At 37.8% G+C, this 16735-nt stretch overlaps 1 protein-coding gene across 2 annotated transcripts in view; it reads left to right on the top strand.

Moving 5' to 3' along the window:
- Positions 1-16735, top strand: part of LOC131052623 (uncharacterized) — a 124182-nt gene that overhangs the window by 37917 nt on the left and 69530 nt on the right. For both annotated transcript variants that reach the window (XM_059212038.1, XM_059212039.1), the window contains one exon: positions 11384-12434. In XM_059212038.1, the coding sequence (XP_059068021.1) occupies positions 11384-12434 (1051 nt within the window). The remainder of the gene's footprint in view (positions 1-11383; positions 12435-16735) is intronic.

Below are 16735 nucleotides of genomic sequence, written 5' to 3'. Positions count from 1 at the left end.
AAACACGAAGTTGATAATATTGAATCAGACCAATAAACTCCCTTGCACAAGGCCAAGCAAGTTGTCTATCAAGGAAAAAGAGCAATTCCTCATTGCAGATTCAACGCTCCACACCCTTCACATTCAAGGATTCTGCATGGAGGCACAAATCGAGCCTATAAATGCCATAGAGATCGGGCAAAACAGAAGTTGCCAATCAAATACATCAAGAACCTCCTTGCAACAAAGAAACCCAACTTTTAAAGACATCAATCATCTATGTCGGCTCTAAGCATGCTAGAACTCGCGATTGTAAAGTGCTATAATTGACGCCACTATTGAGGATCAAATTGTGGCCTCTTCTCGAGTTGGAAATGCTCCTTCCTTGCCCAACTTGGCTGGCAACTCTGTCAATTTGTTGCAGTTTTCGATCTCCAAAAGTCGCAGCAGAGGCAAGGTTTTAAATATCGCAGGTGGAAGGACCCTCACACCATTGTGTCAATCTCAACGGTCAATAGACATGCCTATGAATGCTTTCTGCTGCGCTATTTGATAATATCGTGCTCATCAACCATTCCTTGATCGAGACCACTAATATGATCGCGAGGAGTTTAAACTGCAGATCGGCCCAGAAACGATTTAATCTCTGATACCATATTGACAATTGCAGAGTGATCGGATTGATTCCTATTGCATTACAAGATGCATATTCATACAATGAAATATGATGAACCCCGTGATCTACAGGTTCAACAAAATAACAAATAATATCCTAAATATGCTATTAAACAATAACAAATCTAAAACAAATTATAACAAGAATAAACAAACTGTCTATGTGGAGTAATGATGTAATCAAAGAAAAACTGTGGACATGAATTACCACCTTCTATCAAGGGCACTTTCATTGCCACACCTAGTATGAGACTACAAATCAACAATTATTTCTTTTTAATATAGATGTGTGCACTAAGCTTGTGCTTCACACAGTTGGATGCATTAAAATTTGGACTGTGTAATATGTATGGCACGACTTACACACAAGAACATGTTTAGGAATTTCTCGGAAGATCTGTTTACCTGCAAATCCTATAATGCTTTTGGGTCTCGAGAACTTATAGGGGTCAGAAATAGAAAACAAGAGAAAAGGAAGAGATCAATGTAGTGAAAACAACCATTGAAATTATCAAGAAAGTTCTTTGGAACTATTAGCATACCCTAAATTGTTCTAATACCATGTTAGAAAGCAGGATCTTAGGTTACTAACTGTTGACGTGTATTTTGTACACAATCATACACAGAATAAAATACCAATAGGTATCTTATCCTCTCTTGAGAAAATAGTCTCTAACTGCTGAAGATCTGCAAAAAGGATCAGTTAGATGGACTCCAAGGTTCTTTTAGTGGGGTCTCCACGTGTGGACAAGCTTTTTAGTGGTATGATGTGATTTGCTGTTTCCTCCAAGGCGTCTTACGGATTCCAAAGGCTCGAAGATTTTACTAATCTAAAAGGAACTTTCAAAAAATGGCAAAAGGACAGGGTTTAAGGAAGTCTAATCTAGCCTAGCCCTATGAACGACTTAGCATGAATGAGATTTGGCAAGACTCAACCAACTTCAATTTTGCCATAAGATAACAACTCAATTGAAATTAGTGCGATCTTCTAAGGTAATAATGGTGTTCAATGCATCAAAGACCAAGGACACTACTACGAAGGTACATATCCTAGATACGAAAATGCTTGAAGGTTAAGGACTCAAAATGTTTTCCAGTCGACCACGCAAGGCGTTCCTACAATCAGCAAGAAGCTAGTGGTTTGGATTGCGAATCCTACCAAATATCAAAACTCACACTTAGTCTTTCAAATTAACAAATTACTTTGATTGAGCGTGATTCAAGTACATCCAACAACCATGAAGATAACTTAAGAAATTTGCAACAAAACACCATAACTTCAATATTTTATTGATTTCCAAGTCATCATATACAACAATTGCTTGAATTTCTCTCTTCAAGACTCAATCTTGCTACAAAATAAAAATTGCTTCTAACTCTAATCTCTCTATTACATCAACTATTATCTCTCACACTTATTCACTATTAACTATTATTAAATGAAATGAAAAATGGGGGGTATAAATAGCATCCCCAGTTACAATGAAAGGTCCAGATTGAAAGTAAATCAATGGACAAGATCATGACACCTAAACCCTAATTAGGGTTTGTTACAAATGACCTCCTTTTTACTGAACAATATTAAATACATAGCCAAATATTAAATTTGGCACAAAAATCTAGGAGGTATCAACCAATGAGAAATAAGATGTCATGTCATCTGTAACAACCTTTCATCTAGAATCTTATTCCCTTTCCAATTCTCTTTCTTAGCATATGCAATGAATTTTGTCACGATTCCTTCGATTTCTGTGCTTGGAATCTCGGGAAGATTCTTGATACTCTCTTCTAAGTGGATAACCTGATCAAATGCATCTAGAAGAGCCGTGTCCCAAGTAGGTTCAAGTTCCTTTGTTCTATCAATCAGGAGCATGGTGGCATACATCTGATCATACTGCTCATCTGTAACATCTGCGTCCTTGCGAAAGATGATCTTGATTCTATCCTCAAATTCTTGTAAATCCACATCCGTCTCGACCTCGATCCTTCTGCCAAGAATGGTACGAAGTACCTCAAATACTCTGTCCTGGATCGGATTGATCACCTCCTCAACTTGACCACATCTAACACTGATGTCCTCGAAGAGAACACTCTTTATATGGAGTAAGGTTGACCACTGAAACAAACTGTGAGAATCACCTTCTAAGATCCTCTCTTGTTGTAAAATTCTTCTGGATGTGTGTCTTATAACTTTCAAGACAGGGATGACTACGTCCTTGGTATGGGCAAATGCAGCTACTGTTGCCATCAATCTGTGAATAATCTCAAGAACTTGGATAGCCTGATGGGTGATCTTCGACATCCTTGTAACAAACTCAATGGCCACCGTGTGAGATCTATCCATCCAACTACATGCACGCTGGACCAGGTTCCTGAATCTTTCTGCTTCATTGATTGATTGAAGGGGCAATGCCTGCAATGGTGATCTAACTGGATCCTGACGTCCCAAAGGTTCATTGATGTGACTGAAATATGTCCTCCATGCACCGACCTCTTTCTCAAGCTTTCTATTCTTTTCTACTTCTTCTCTAAACTTGTCCTTCAATGCCTCAAATGTGTCGGTGGCATCATCTAAAGTCTGCTCTGCTGTGGATGGTCCTAACTCAATAGTCTGTATATGATAGTCTTCTGCTAGGATCTCACCCTCATATTTGTCTGCTGCCGGTGTAGCTATCTGCAGTTTTCTAGATCCAGTCTCATCTCGAATCATCTTGGACATCTTTGTAGCCTTCTTCTTCTCTGTTGTCATATGTGAACGTCCCACGAGGCTCTCTAAATCAATTGCACTGTCCTCGTCCTCAATTACGATCACCTTAGTCAATCTTTCCTTCAACCAATCTGGGATATTTGATCTTGTCTCTTGAACTTGAATTTCTTTATGTACTATTTCTTCTTGTCTGGGAGGAGATGTTACTTCATTATCATTATCTAAATCATAGTCTTGGAGAGATCCATCGGATGAAACATGCTGTGCCTGTCCTTCCTCCTGTATATCATTCTGTACCATTGATTCCATGGACTCTTCCACTCGAACTGTTCTATCCTCTGGTCTGGAAGAAGTACCTGGTGTTTGATCTTTGTTAGCACCTTGCTTTTTCTTGGAAGACTCTTTCTTTTCCGATCTTTCCTTTCTTTTTGAACCTCTCGAATGGAGATTGCCCTCACTGGCAGATCGAAGGTTACCTTCACCTGAATTCCTAGGATTAGGATTGCCTTCACTAACACTGGCTCCACCTTCAGCTGGTTTTTCTTCCAAAGTAAAAGACATAGCTATGCCCTGTTCTCTTAACTTCTGATGCTGAACGTCTACCCATCTGCGAGTACAAGACAAGACTGGTGCCATCAAATCATCTAAATCCACGGCCTCGGGCTCATTCCAATTCAAACTTATTGTTTTGCTTTCTCTATCATATGAAGATTGGATGTGCCTGCCGTTGTCCTGAGCTTGGTCGGCCACTCTGTAAATCTTACATTTCCTGATGAAATCCAAAGGCAATCTAGAATGCATTTTTCGTTTCACTTCGAGATCGTCTAGGAGATTCATCATAAAATCTTCAATTTGGTACTCATGTCTAAATCTTCTACCGACCGTCTCCTCTAAATGTCCATGTGGATCAAAACTATTCCTCCAAGCAAAAGATGAAAAAGGATACAAGGCTAACTCCTTCTCTGCGTCATCCATGGCTAAGACATTAGGACATACCTCAACTGAATTACCCAAAATAATAGGTACCTGAACTCCATTCTGATGTCTGTGTCTGAATGCCTTCACATATGCTGCCAACTGCCTTGTTACTTCAAGTAACACAATTCTGTCTGTTGGGTACCTCGGCAACATGTATGGAGGTAAAGGACATCCATACACTCTAATGTAAGTGAACTTGGGAAACTGAATGAACCAAGCACCGTACCTCTTGATGAATTCCTGGGCATCTTGAGATAATCTGTTGTGAATCCCTCCTTGCAACGTCCTTGTGATGTTCATCGTGAAAGTATCATTGATTAACTTGTAGTTCTTCCCTGGTGGATGATGCAAGTAGGTATAGGATTCACAAACTCTGACCTCGCCGGGTCCTCTTCCAATCACTCCTCTGTGAGGTAGTCCTGCGTACTCAACGCTCCTGATTAAGGCATAGATGACGTATGAACTCATGTGGAAGGACTTAGTAGCCCTGAGTCTTCTCAACTGTACGTCTAAGCAATGGCTAATTATCCTAGCCCAATGTATTGTACCCTTTCCTTGAACAATCACCTGGATGAAGTAAAACATCCATTTCTCAAAATAGAAGGCATGAGGTGCTCCTGTAACTCTGTTGAGCATGGTAATCAAATCTCTGTACTCCTCTTGGAAATCAATCCTGTGTGGTGTGTTCGGTACTTTGCTCAGACGGGGACGACTCTTAAGTAGCCAGTTCTTGTTAATTATGCTTAGGCAAGCATCTGGATCATCATCGTACACTGATCTGGCTCCTTCAATGCTCTTGTATATCATGTCCCTGTGCTCTGGAAGATGGAAGGCTTCACTTATGGCTTCCTCTGCAAGGTACGCCAAAGTGCTTCCCTCATTGGACACAATTGTCCTGGACTGGGGATTGTAGTGACGGGCACACTCGATCATCAACTCGTGGCACTGAATGGCTGGAGGAAAACCGGCCGCCTTAATGATGCCACTCTCTATTATTCTCCGGGCGACAGGTGATGGCTTGCCGATGTAAGGGACCTCCCGGAACTTCTTTGTGCTAAAGTTCCCCAAGTTTGTATCTCCAATGTTGCTCCATTTAGACACGATCTTGGTCTCCACTTCTTCGGTCTTCTGATCTTCTTTCATGAGAGCCGAGCGACTAGTGGATGCTCTCGCCTTTGGGGTTGCCATACCTACACAACATTTCATTATAAGAAATAGATTTTGCAATAAATAACGTAAATAAGAGAGATAAATTTTAGGAAACCTCATGATAAGTCTCTAGAGTCATCATTTCCTAAAATACGACGATTGAGCCAAGAGAAATTCAAGAATCAAAAATTCAAAAAAATTGAAATATGACGATGAATGAATAAAGCAATAACAATTAAATCGCCATACCTCGAAAGAGAGCTAACTCTAGAATGCAAAAACAAAATTTGCCTAGGCAAAATTGAGGTATAAAATAATCTTCAATATGATCTCCTCAAAATTGACTTCGCCACCTCCGGAGAGAACGTGATCTTCAATTATCGCCTTGGACGTGGTCTCAAATGGATCTTCAAATTCGCCTTGGTGTGGTCTCCAAGTCCTTAGCAAATTCGCCTCAATGTACCCTCAAGTTCGCACTTGGTGTGGTCTTCAAATTCGCACCACCCTTGGTCTTCAACGTAATTCGCACTCTATACTTGATGATATACTTCGCATCACCTTTGGTTTGGATTCGCACCACCCTTTGATAACTAAGCGCACCACCCTTGGATGAATGAAACTCGCACCACCTTTGAACACACTTCGCACTATATTCGCTTCCCCTTGATTCGCATGAAGAAAGGTAAAAATGATGTAGAAATGATAGTTTTTACCCCCCTTATATAGCGCGTTCATCCTTCACCCCTTAGGCCGACTTGATAAAAATAAAACCATTTTTTAAATGATTTGCAATGAAATGACAAGGCCGACTTGCCTAATTGAGCGCTCAAATCGATTTTTTATTAATTAAATAATTAATTATTAATGCCTTGCGTTTTTTAATTTGCAAATTTTGATTCTAATAAAGGCAAAATAATTAATAAATGTTTAACGCCATATTAAATGCTAAATAAATAAGATTTTCAAATTTTAAATCGATTTAGCATTTAAGGAAATTTGAATTGTTTAATTTGGCGCCAAAAATATGAAAATAAAGGGACGTACCTCATCGCTCTGGTCCCTTGGAGAGGGACAGGAGCGATCCATGATTTTGGTCTTGATTCTTGCGTTTTCAACGTTCAACTCCTTCATTTCCACGTTCCAAATCGATCATCTGGTGGTCCTTCGAATTTGAATTTCTTTCTTGTGCGAGCAAGTGCATCTCATGACCATTATCGCCCTGGTCCCTTGGAGAGGGACAGGAGCGATCCTAAGGTTTTTGCTTGAAATTCTCCATTTTGGTACGATCCTTTCCTTGTATCATCTTCCAAATGCCATTTAAAACCTTGTGTGTCCTTGTCTTAACGTGATTTTCAAAGAATATCATGTGTTTTGCCTAACATCGCCCTTGTCCCTTGGAGAGGGACAGGAGCGATCTCCATGTCTTCACGTTCATCTTGTATCTTTGACCTTCGAACTTCCATTGTAAGGCGAATAACATCTATGCTCATTCCTTTCGCGCTTATTCCATTTGTCTTCATTATGTGTTTGGACGTATTAAAGGGACCATCGCCCTTGTCCCTTGGAGAGGGACAGGAGCGATCCACGTTTTCTCCTTGACCTTGGCAACTTTACACTTTGATCTCCTTTGCGATGTCCTTCAAACGTCGTCCTTCGCACTTCCTAACCTCGCTTCGCTTTGATCTTGAAGGAACGTGAGTGTTTTTGATAGTATCGCCTTGGTCCTTGTCCAAAGGACAGGAGCGACGTGAGGCTTTTACATTATTTGGCGATGTTTGGACGTTCAACACTCTTGCAAATTATCTTCAAACGATGCCTTGGACCATATGCTATCTTAAGACGTCTTGACTTAGCTTGATCTTGAAGCAAAACAAGGAATCCAAAGCAAATCGCCCTGGTCCCTTGGAGAGGGACAGGAGCGATATGGTCCCTAGGTCCATTTTGGTGATTATTTAACGTTTGAAATCTTCATGCATCACCTTTCTACCTTTCCGTGGACCCTCTAAGACCTTGCGAAATCTTGTCCTTACGTAAATCTTGCTCAAAATGATCAATACATCTAACATCGCCCTGGTCCCTTCCTGAGGGACAGGAGCGATCTATGTTATATGGTGTCAATTTCTTCATTTTAACGTCCCTTGAGTGTTTGCGCATGATGAAGATGCCTTGAAATGTCCCTCGCCACCTTGTCTTGACTTGTGTCGACCTTGAACTTTGGAGGAACGACCTTGAACTTGCGTAGGGAGTATTATCATCATTGTATCGCCCTGGTCCCTTGGAGAGGGACAGGAGCGATCCTTCCCTTGTGGCCACTATCTCACTTTGCTAGGTTCCAAGTTTATATTCAACGGACTCGTCCTTCTTCACTCTATTCGTCCATGCCTTGACATCATTTGTAACTTTGCAAGAAAAGCAATTATATCAAAAATCGCTCTGGTCCCTTCCTGAGGGACAGGAGCGAACTAGGCATTTAACACTGTTATGGACGTCCCAAAAATCTTCAATTTATATTCAACGCATTCATCTCATGTTTTCCCTTGTTTTTGAACGTAAACTTGCCTTGACCTTTGTCTGGATTTTGCATAATGAAGGAAATCGCTCTGGTCCCTGGGAGAGGGACGAGAGCTACAAGGTACCTCGCCCTGGTCCCTTGGAGAGGGACAGGAGCGATTTAGTCAATATAGGTCATTTTCCTTCGTTTTTGCATATCAAATTATATTCATTTGGCAAAGCATCCTCCCTTGGACGTCCTCAAATCATTAAGCTCTCGAAATCTTGCAAGGACAAGGCGAAATTTGAATTGTAGCTCCGGTCCTTCACTGAGGGACAGGAGCGATTTTCCTCCTGGAGGCATTTCTGTGCTCATAAAAATCTTCAATTTATATTCAATAGAAAGATCTCGTCGTTCTCCATCACTTCAAACGTAAAATTTGTCTGGACTCTGCAAGGACGATGAGGTATTTGAAAATGAGCTCCCGTCCTTCACTGAGGGACAGGAGCGATTTTGCTCCTACAGGCCAAAATAACAAGATTTTTCACATTTTAACACTTCACGAGGCGAAAACAAATCAATTCCAATGCCCAGGATCAAAATTCAAAAAAGTCAAAATTTGGTCAAAATATTCAATCGGACAGAAATTCACATTGACGGTCAACACTTAGACAAATTTAAGCTCTGCATTAACATTCCAATTGAGAATTAGACCATTTTGGCGAATTTATTGCATTCAAAATTTGCATTCCAGAAAAGGAAGCTCAAAAGCTCTCAAAAAACGACTGGATTTTGGCTTGAAAAGGCAAAATTTAAAACCTTAAGGCTTGGCCCTAAATCCAGACAACTAACTGACTAACAAAACCCTAAAAACGAAAGCGAAAACGAGCGAAAAACAAGCAAAAAGAGGGGGTCCCCATTTGCGATGGGGCGATGTGTGAAATGGTCACAACACTAACCATCACAACTTAAAATTTAAATATAAAATAAATAAAATGAAAATTACAAGATGCACAGATTAAACACATTACACAATATATACATAGGGAAAACCCTTTCGGGTGAAAAATTCCATAACGCATCATTTTAATATTAAAATACTTACAAATTTGTCTATATAAATATAGATAGAACCTAGGGATATCACTTTTTACTTCCACATGGCCTCTATAGTCTTGTACACAAATTCACCACCTTGCCTGATATTGATTTTTTACAAACTCTCAATGTGAGAGAACGTCTTCAAATATAGAGGGGTTGCAAAAAACCTGAAGAGAAAACTACCATTTATAAATAATATATAATCTAATAGTTATTATACTATAATTATTTTAAATGGTACATTGGTATATTCTTAATAAAGCATATAATATATATAAGGTTTATAACCTTATGGTAGAACATTATATATGCTCCAAGGGTGTAAGAACACCTACTAGGAATTTTGCTCACATGGTTGCAATATTTTTTATTTTTGCCTTACCGACATTTTGTCAAACAGTTTACATCATGTTGTTTTGAGATAGTTTTTTCATGTTTTGAAAGAATATGGTAAAATATTTTCATAGCATCAACTACCCAGACTTATATATTGCAAATAACTTCATCGATACACAATATTATTGCCCAATAAAGTCAGAGAATTTATTTCTAGGTACACAGAAATTCATGCAACAATTGAAAATCAATACTTAAAACCCAGCAATTACACAAATATTGTTTGTTGACCTTTCAAAGTCTCCAAATGTAGACAGCGACCAAATCAACATAAAAACAATTCCCATGAATTGGTATGATATTCTTCTTGGGCGGTATGGTTCTTCCCTGAAATTAAGTGGCAGCTCCTTTGTTTGACTCCGGCGCTGGCTTCTAATAGCCTTTGGAAGGCTGAGGCAGACCTTACAATGTTTCAAAAAATTATTAAAGTGTATCGCCCCTCCTATCTTTGCCTTAATAAATGTACAACCGCTTCACAAGTAAGTGATAAATGGTACAACTCTCATTATGGGCTGAGTAAGGGGTTTGACTGGGTTAAAACTCAACCAGAGCAGATGTTAGTTTATTTTCTCTGCTTCACATGCACCCATAGCACACATTACACCAATATCCCTTGATATTCTCATTTGCACACTACCAAAATAAATTTATTATTTGTTCACAAATCTTCAATAAAATTATATCTTTAAACCTGTCAAACTTTTGAATCTGAAAGATAAAATGATTGCTCCAAACTTTGCATATCCTGAATCAATTTGTACACCTTTGAATGCTGTACGAATTCGATGGATTGATTAAGTGGGTTTTCGTCCACAAAACCAATTTCTGCCTTAGGGTTTTCATCTTAGGCTGAATAGTTGAACCATTGCTCAAATTTCCACATAGGATAAGCCACTTTATAAAAAATGAAATATTCACAATAATTACACAATTAATTGATACAAGTTGTCGGAAAACATTAATTTTAGACAACTTAATTTAATTACTTGATTATTTCTTCTCCGCAAACCTAGGCCGAAAATGGGAACAATACAAAGGGAGACCCTCTTTCAAAATTTAATAATCCTCCTTATCTTGGTTTTTATTTGGTTTTCAGTGCAATACTGCAATCTTTGGCACCATTACTTTAGAGATTTCATATTAGATTTATCATAAGAACTCCAGATAATAGAAATCAATCTTGATCTAAATATGCCAGCAGAAGGGATTAAGTCATTGATGCATCCTTCAAATATACAGAGAATTAACAAATTACTATCTATTAGATTCCAAGTGTGGTGAGTTGCTTCATACAGATTTCAAGTTGCAAAATACTTATATCACTTAGAACTATCGTCTGAAAAGATTCTTGTCTTTTATTTTTTCCAAAAAGGCGTTCCCAATGTTCCCATGCGTAGGCATAGAATATTTCTTACTATTGAAAGTTGAAATTTTACTGCACCATGAAGAGATCCAGTAAAAAGCGTAATGATTGCAATAGATTTATTGTTATTTCTAGTCAGGTGCTGAGATTTTTTGATAGACAGCAGCATCACACAAGCATTTTATCCCTATGAGAAAAAAGCAAGTGTAAACAGATACATCTTCTCGCATTAGTATCTTTGTGTTTCTAATATTTTCTCCCAACTCTAATGGCATGCAGATACAAAACATGGACTATGGTAATATACTTATTTTATGCCATTGTCCTTTTCAGTGCATTAGAGTCACAAAATCCCATATAATCACACTAAATAGTAAAAGCAGAAACAGATTCTTATTTCTGCATTCTTTTATTTCTGGTATGAGTTTAGCATTTTAATGGTTGTTTTAATATATTTGGTGAAATACCTTTTCTTAGATTCAAAATGAAGAATTGTAGTTTTTAAGGGGGATTTAATTGACAGTTACATGAATTTATGCTGCAGATGTCATGAGACGCATAGCTACACTGAAAGAAGAGGTTTCAAGGGTGGCAGAGAACATGACCCTAACCCATAGTGAGAAAGTGAAAATCAATGCTGCTAAATATTCTGCCATGATGGCACCAATTGCTGTGGCCTTGGAACGCCGTCTAACTTCAACGTCTCGGATGCCAGAAACTGCTCATGAGGCTTGGTTTCAAAATGAATATGGTGAACAAATCAAAGATGCCATAACAAGTTTTAAGACACCCCATTCAACTGCTGCTTCACTTGCTGACGTGTGGCGACCTTTTGACATCATTGCCGCGTCTTTGGCAAACCATCAGAAGAAGCCTTCAGTCTCTCTTGGTGATATTGCTCCAAAACTTGCACACCTGTCTTCTTCTGATGCTCCAATGCCTGGCCTTGAGAAACAGATTTTAATGTCTGATTCTGAAGCTGAAGGCAGTGATCACCTGTGCCCAGTTACAGTTTCTTCTTTTAGTGAACAAGTAACTATTCTGGCAACAAAGACAAAGCCAAAGAAATTGGTTTTCCTGGGTTCAGATGGCCAAAGATATACTTACCTTCTCAAGGGCAGGGAAGATTTGCGACTTGATGCGAGAATTATGCAGCTTTTGCATGCTATAAATGGAATGCTAAATGGAAGCTTAAATATGCGCAGTCGTTTGCTAGCTGTTCGCTACTATTCTGTCACTCCTATAAGTGGTCGGGCTGGTTTAATCCAATGGGTGGACAATGTTGTAAGTATGTACAGTGTATTCAAAGCCTGGCAACAGAGAGTGCAGTATTCCCAGTTTGCATCTACTGTTGGTGGAACTGCAGCAGCAAATATTCCACCTGTTCCACGTCCAAGTGACATGTTCTATGGAAAGATTATTCCAGCACTAAAAGAAAAAGGATTACGTAAAGTTATCTCACGCCGGGATTGGCCTCAAGAAGTGAAAAGAAAGGTGCTTCTGGACCTTATGAAAGAGACTCCTCGTCAACTACTTTATAAGGAAATTTGGTGTTCAAGTGAGGGGTTGCAAAATTTCAGTTTGAAGTTAGGAAGGTGAGCTCCAAATTTGTGTTTTTATTTAGTATTTATGTTCTTTTATTAAACTCCACATGTTTTATTCATTATATTTGCCTCTTAAACCAGAATTGTTTGTTTTAAACATAATAATTAGATTAAAATCTTGTGCACATGCACAGATAGATGCATATAGTTGAATGCCAGATTTCTTAAATAAATTTTGTACAGGATTTTACCATTTGAAGTTTTGAACTATTGAGGTTAATTTAAAAATGAAGTTTGTCTGCTGCAACCTGCAATGAAACTTCAATCATTAATGGTACTTTCTACATATATGGGGAATGTTCTGGATTATTTTGTTGAAGACAAATGTACTATCATTATTTTTCGTAGGAAAATTTATATAGCATACTAGATGAATTATTTGAGAACCATAATTTGCATATTTATCTCACTTCCAGATAAATTTATATTAAAGCATATCACAGTATAGTAGTATACTTGTTGTAAAGGGTGTCAGCTCAGGGTCAAAGATGTGTAACATGAGAAGAATATGCATTAGAAATCTGGGACATAAAACAAAGAAAAGCAATACCAAAAATGATGATTAGATACGTAACCTGATGCCTATGTGCCATGGATGGCAGATAAGAAAGAAGAGCAATACCAAAAGCTATGATTGAAGCAGTGCAATAAACATGAGTAAATTTGGACCTTATAGAGTAATTACAGTGCTCTTTAAGTGCGTGCACACTCGAGAGATAACTTTTTAATATTTCTTTTGTGAATGAACTTGATGATGCTCTACATTTCCCATCATTGATATGTTGTGGGATTGGAGTAGGTTCAGCTAGAGCTACTGCCTTACATTATCATGAATTAGGTTTCCATAGCATACATCGGGTTCCTTTTTCTTACACTGAGCCACCTATTGAAAAATTGTTCAAACTGTTATCCTTGTGTTTGCTATATTGTGTTTGTGATTTCAGTAATTAAATTGAAATTGAATGATAACATTAAGGTTTCTATTGCAGTTATTTGTTCATCTAGGTTGTGTATAGGGCTTAGCTATTTAGTTCGTGTCATCGTATGTTGTCGTGTTGAAGTAGTTATCGCTTTTAAAGCTTGTGTGCATCTGGGTGTTGGTCTTTTCTTTAGCTAGCCAAAAAGACAGGCAGTTATATCATTCGTGGAAAACCCTCCAGTAAACATTGTATAGTGTGGAGAATTGTATATTAAATTGTCTATAGCTTAGTATCTAGGGTTCTCAGGAAGCTCCCCCTTATAATTTGAAAAACAGTTAGTTCTCATATACTATTGTGTTCTGAGTTGTCTCAGAAGAGACAGATTAAAATGCTAAGACTGCCCCATTTTGTTCAGGGTGTTAGGGGCTGTCAAATGTCTTAGAGTGCCTTCTTGTTGTTGTATTGAAATTGTTTGGAAGTGAATTCACTCTCACTAATGGTTACAAATTTTGATCCATCTACTTGTTTGGTTCTCAACTAATTCTTTGGATTTGTCAAGGGAACCAAACCAATCAAGTTGCTTAAAAAAGTATATTGATAGTTTCCTGTTCAAACCATTAACCAACAAAAGATGATTTCTAGGATGGCTTGCATAGTTTTGAATGAATGAAATCCAAAGCCCCCTTTGAATGAACTGAGTTGTTTTTTCTTAATTGGCTAAGCATCAAAGATGAAGATGTTCGTATTTCTCATGCAAAAAGAATACTAGTATTTTTATCCAGAACTAATGCATGCAAAATGAATGTAATAGGATCAACTAGCTTATGTAGGCCAGTTTTTTTTTAAAACCAAAAATTACTAATTTTGTTAAACAAAAATAAGAAATAGAACCAACCTTGACCCAAAAAGGTTGACTTAATTGGAAGGGAAAAAACTACAAACAGCAACAAAGAACAGAAATGTAGTGTAGAGTTACAAGAAAATTAGCTCTTTTTGATAACAAGAACTCGCTGAATTAGCTTAACACTGCCTTTAGCTAGAGAATCAGTAAGTGGATTGAAATTCCTTCTAACATAATTGAACCTAATGAAACGCAAACTCCCACATAAGTTTTTGATTTTTTGCAGAATAATGTTTAGTAGGAGATCCACTTTCAGCTTCTCATACCAACCTAGAACGAATGATTGCATATCTTGAATTATGCAAAATCAGATCTGAAAACAGAATTGAATAAAGGAAGGAAATTTGAATGCACAAATTGAAGATTGTGATTAAACAATGCAAAATTTTGTAAAAGTGATTGATTAACCAATTAATTAAGCAACACAATTTGTGAATTTGAAAGATAAATGCCTCTACATCATAAAGATCAGATCTGAAAATGGATTTGAAAAATTATGCAACCCACAAATAAATTTTAGAATTATAAATTAGGGTTTTTGTGAAATCAACCTCTAAATATATGTAATTCAATTGAAAATGAGATCTATGAGTGCAAATTTGAATTTTAAATTGCATAAACAATCAGATCTGAAATAATTAATCCAAATTAAGCAACCCACAAGCTCAATTTTAGAATTATAAATTAGGGTTTGTGTGAATTTAACCTTTAAATTTATGTAATTCAATTGAAAATTAAACTTGTAAGTGTAAATATAAATTTGAAAAATGCATAAACAATCAGATCTGAGAACAAAAATCAGAAATAAGGGTGTAAGACGTCGGGTTCACCAAAATGTAATGTGGTGAAAATTAGGGTTTCGACCACTAGGTGTAGTAAAACCACTAATTTTGCTTAGGGACCAATTACATTAGGGAAAGCTAGGAATTTGATAGAGCTAAATCTAATAAATCTAGATTCTAATTAGATTCTAGGGGTTTCAGATGGACCTCTTCTTTCCATTGAGTTGAATTAATTTAAATTTGTTGAATATGCTGAAATTAGGGTAAATATATGTAAAGTGAAGCAATTATGCATAAATAGTGAGCTACAATCATCAAATGGAGCCACAAACTTGGATCAGAGAAATATGTGAATGTTCGGATCTATTCCCAGAAGGTTGATCTGAATTGTCGGGACTAGAATGCCGGTCGCTCTGGTCCTTTGAACATTTCGCCATCCAAAAGGGAACCTGTTCGTCTTTGCAAATAATGTTGATTCTGAAAATTACAACTCTATATTTGTTTCCTACACACAAAAAGAGGGGAAATTGTTGGGAATAGGGGTTGCCTAAGTCAAACCCTAGTTTAGGAATTAATTTTGAATGAAATAATACAAATACTGAAATAAATGTTGGAAAGATATACCTCAGATATGCAATTGTTGATGATGATGCTTGGCTTCTTGAATTTAATCACATATGTTGTATGAAATGGCATGAACATGACAAAACCCTAATCACACACATGCTTGCATATGAACGATGTAATTTTGCTCCACAATGGTTGAATGAAGAATATGCAGCCTTGAAGATCTTTAAAAATGCTTGATAATGAACATTTCACGGATGCAAGAATGCTTGAGGATGGACACTAAGAATGGATAGATGAAATTAGGTTGTTCAAGTGTTTTTATATAGGTGTATCTAGATTCTAGGTCATTTACCGATTAGGCCGACCTCCAACAGTCATGTAGAGCCATGGAATTGAATTTCTGCCGAAGAGATAGGACCCCTACCCCATTTCAAAATTGGGCCCAACTAAGATGGACTAGGGTGTTGGGCGCTCTAGTCCAGGACCAAGGCGTGGGTGCCCTAGTCCTTGTAAGGAACCACAATTAGGCCCTAGGGAGAAGGACACCCCTCTAGGAAGTTCATTAGTGGGTGTTGTACATGGCATCAAAACTGGAGATTGGGCAGAAAACGGACCTAGATAAGAGATGAGGAGGGGACATGCTAAAGTAGGGGCACAAACATGAGGTGTAAATTGGCTTGGTGAAAATTTACAACGCTATAGGAAGCTTCTTTGGACCATACAAGCGAGCGACGAGCCCACACAAAAGGTTTTGTTAAGATGTGGCAGATACCACCGAAGATACGAATGGAACCTAACCACACATGTCCTCCAATTAGATCTTCTAGGTTGTCCATGCTAACAATCCATCCCTCCCCTCTAAAAGGGGATTTGAGTAAATAACCAAATATAGAACTTGGGTTAAGTATAAGGTTTGTAATTTTTCTTGCATCTCCATTGCCGAGAGCCCAGGTATCATATATTCCACCAAAATACAAAGCCTTAAACACTAGGAGAAAAGCACCAACACCTAGCAAGGTTAGGTGAATACCTAATGTTGTGATCATTTTGTTCCTATCTTTCCATACATAACCAAAAAATTGAAAAGATTCTTCTAAAGTTTTGAGTTCAATTAGTGCA

The sequence above is a fragment of the Cryptomeria japonica genome, chromosome 10 (genome assembly GCF_030272615.1).
Source record: "Cryptomeria japonica chromosome 10, Sugi_1.0, whole genome shotgun sequence".
Taxonomy (NCBI): domain Eukaryota; kingdom Viridiplantae; phylum Streptophyta; class Pinopsida; order Cupressales; family Cupressaceae; genus Cryptomeria; species Cryptomeria japonica.
Note: the sequence above shows the minus strand (reverse complement) of the source record. Positions and strands in the feature narration are given on the sequence as shown.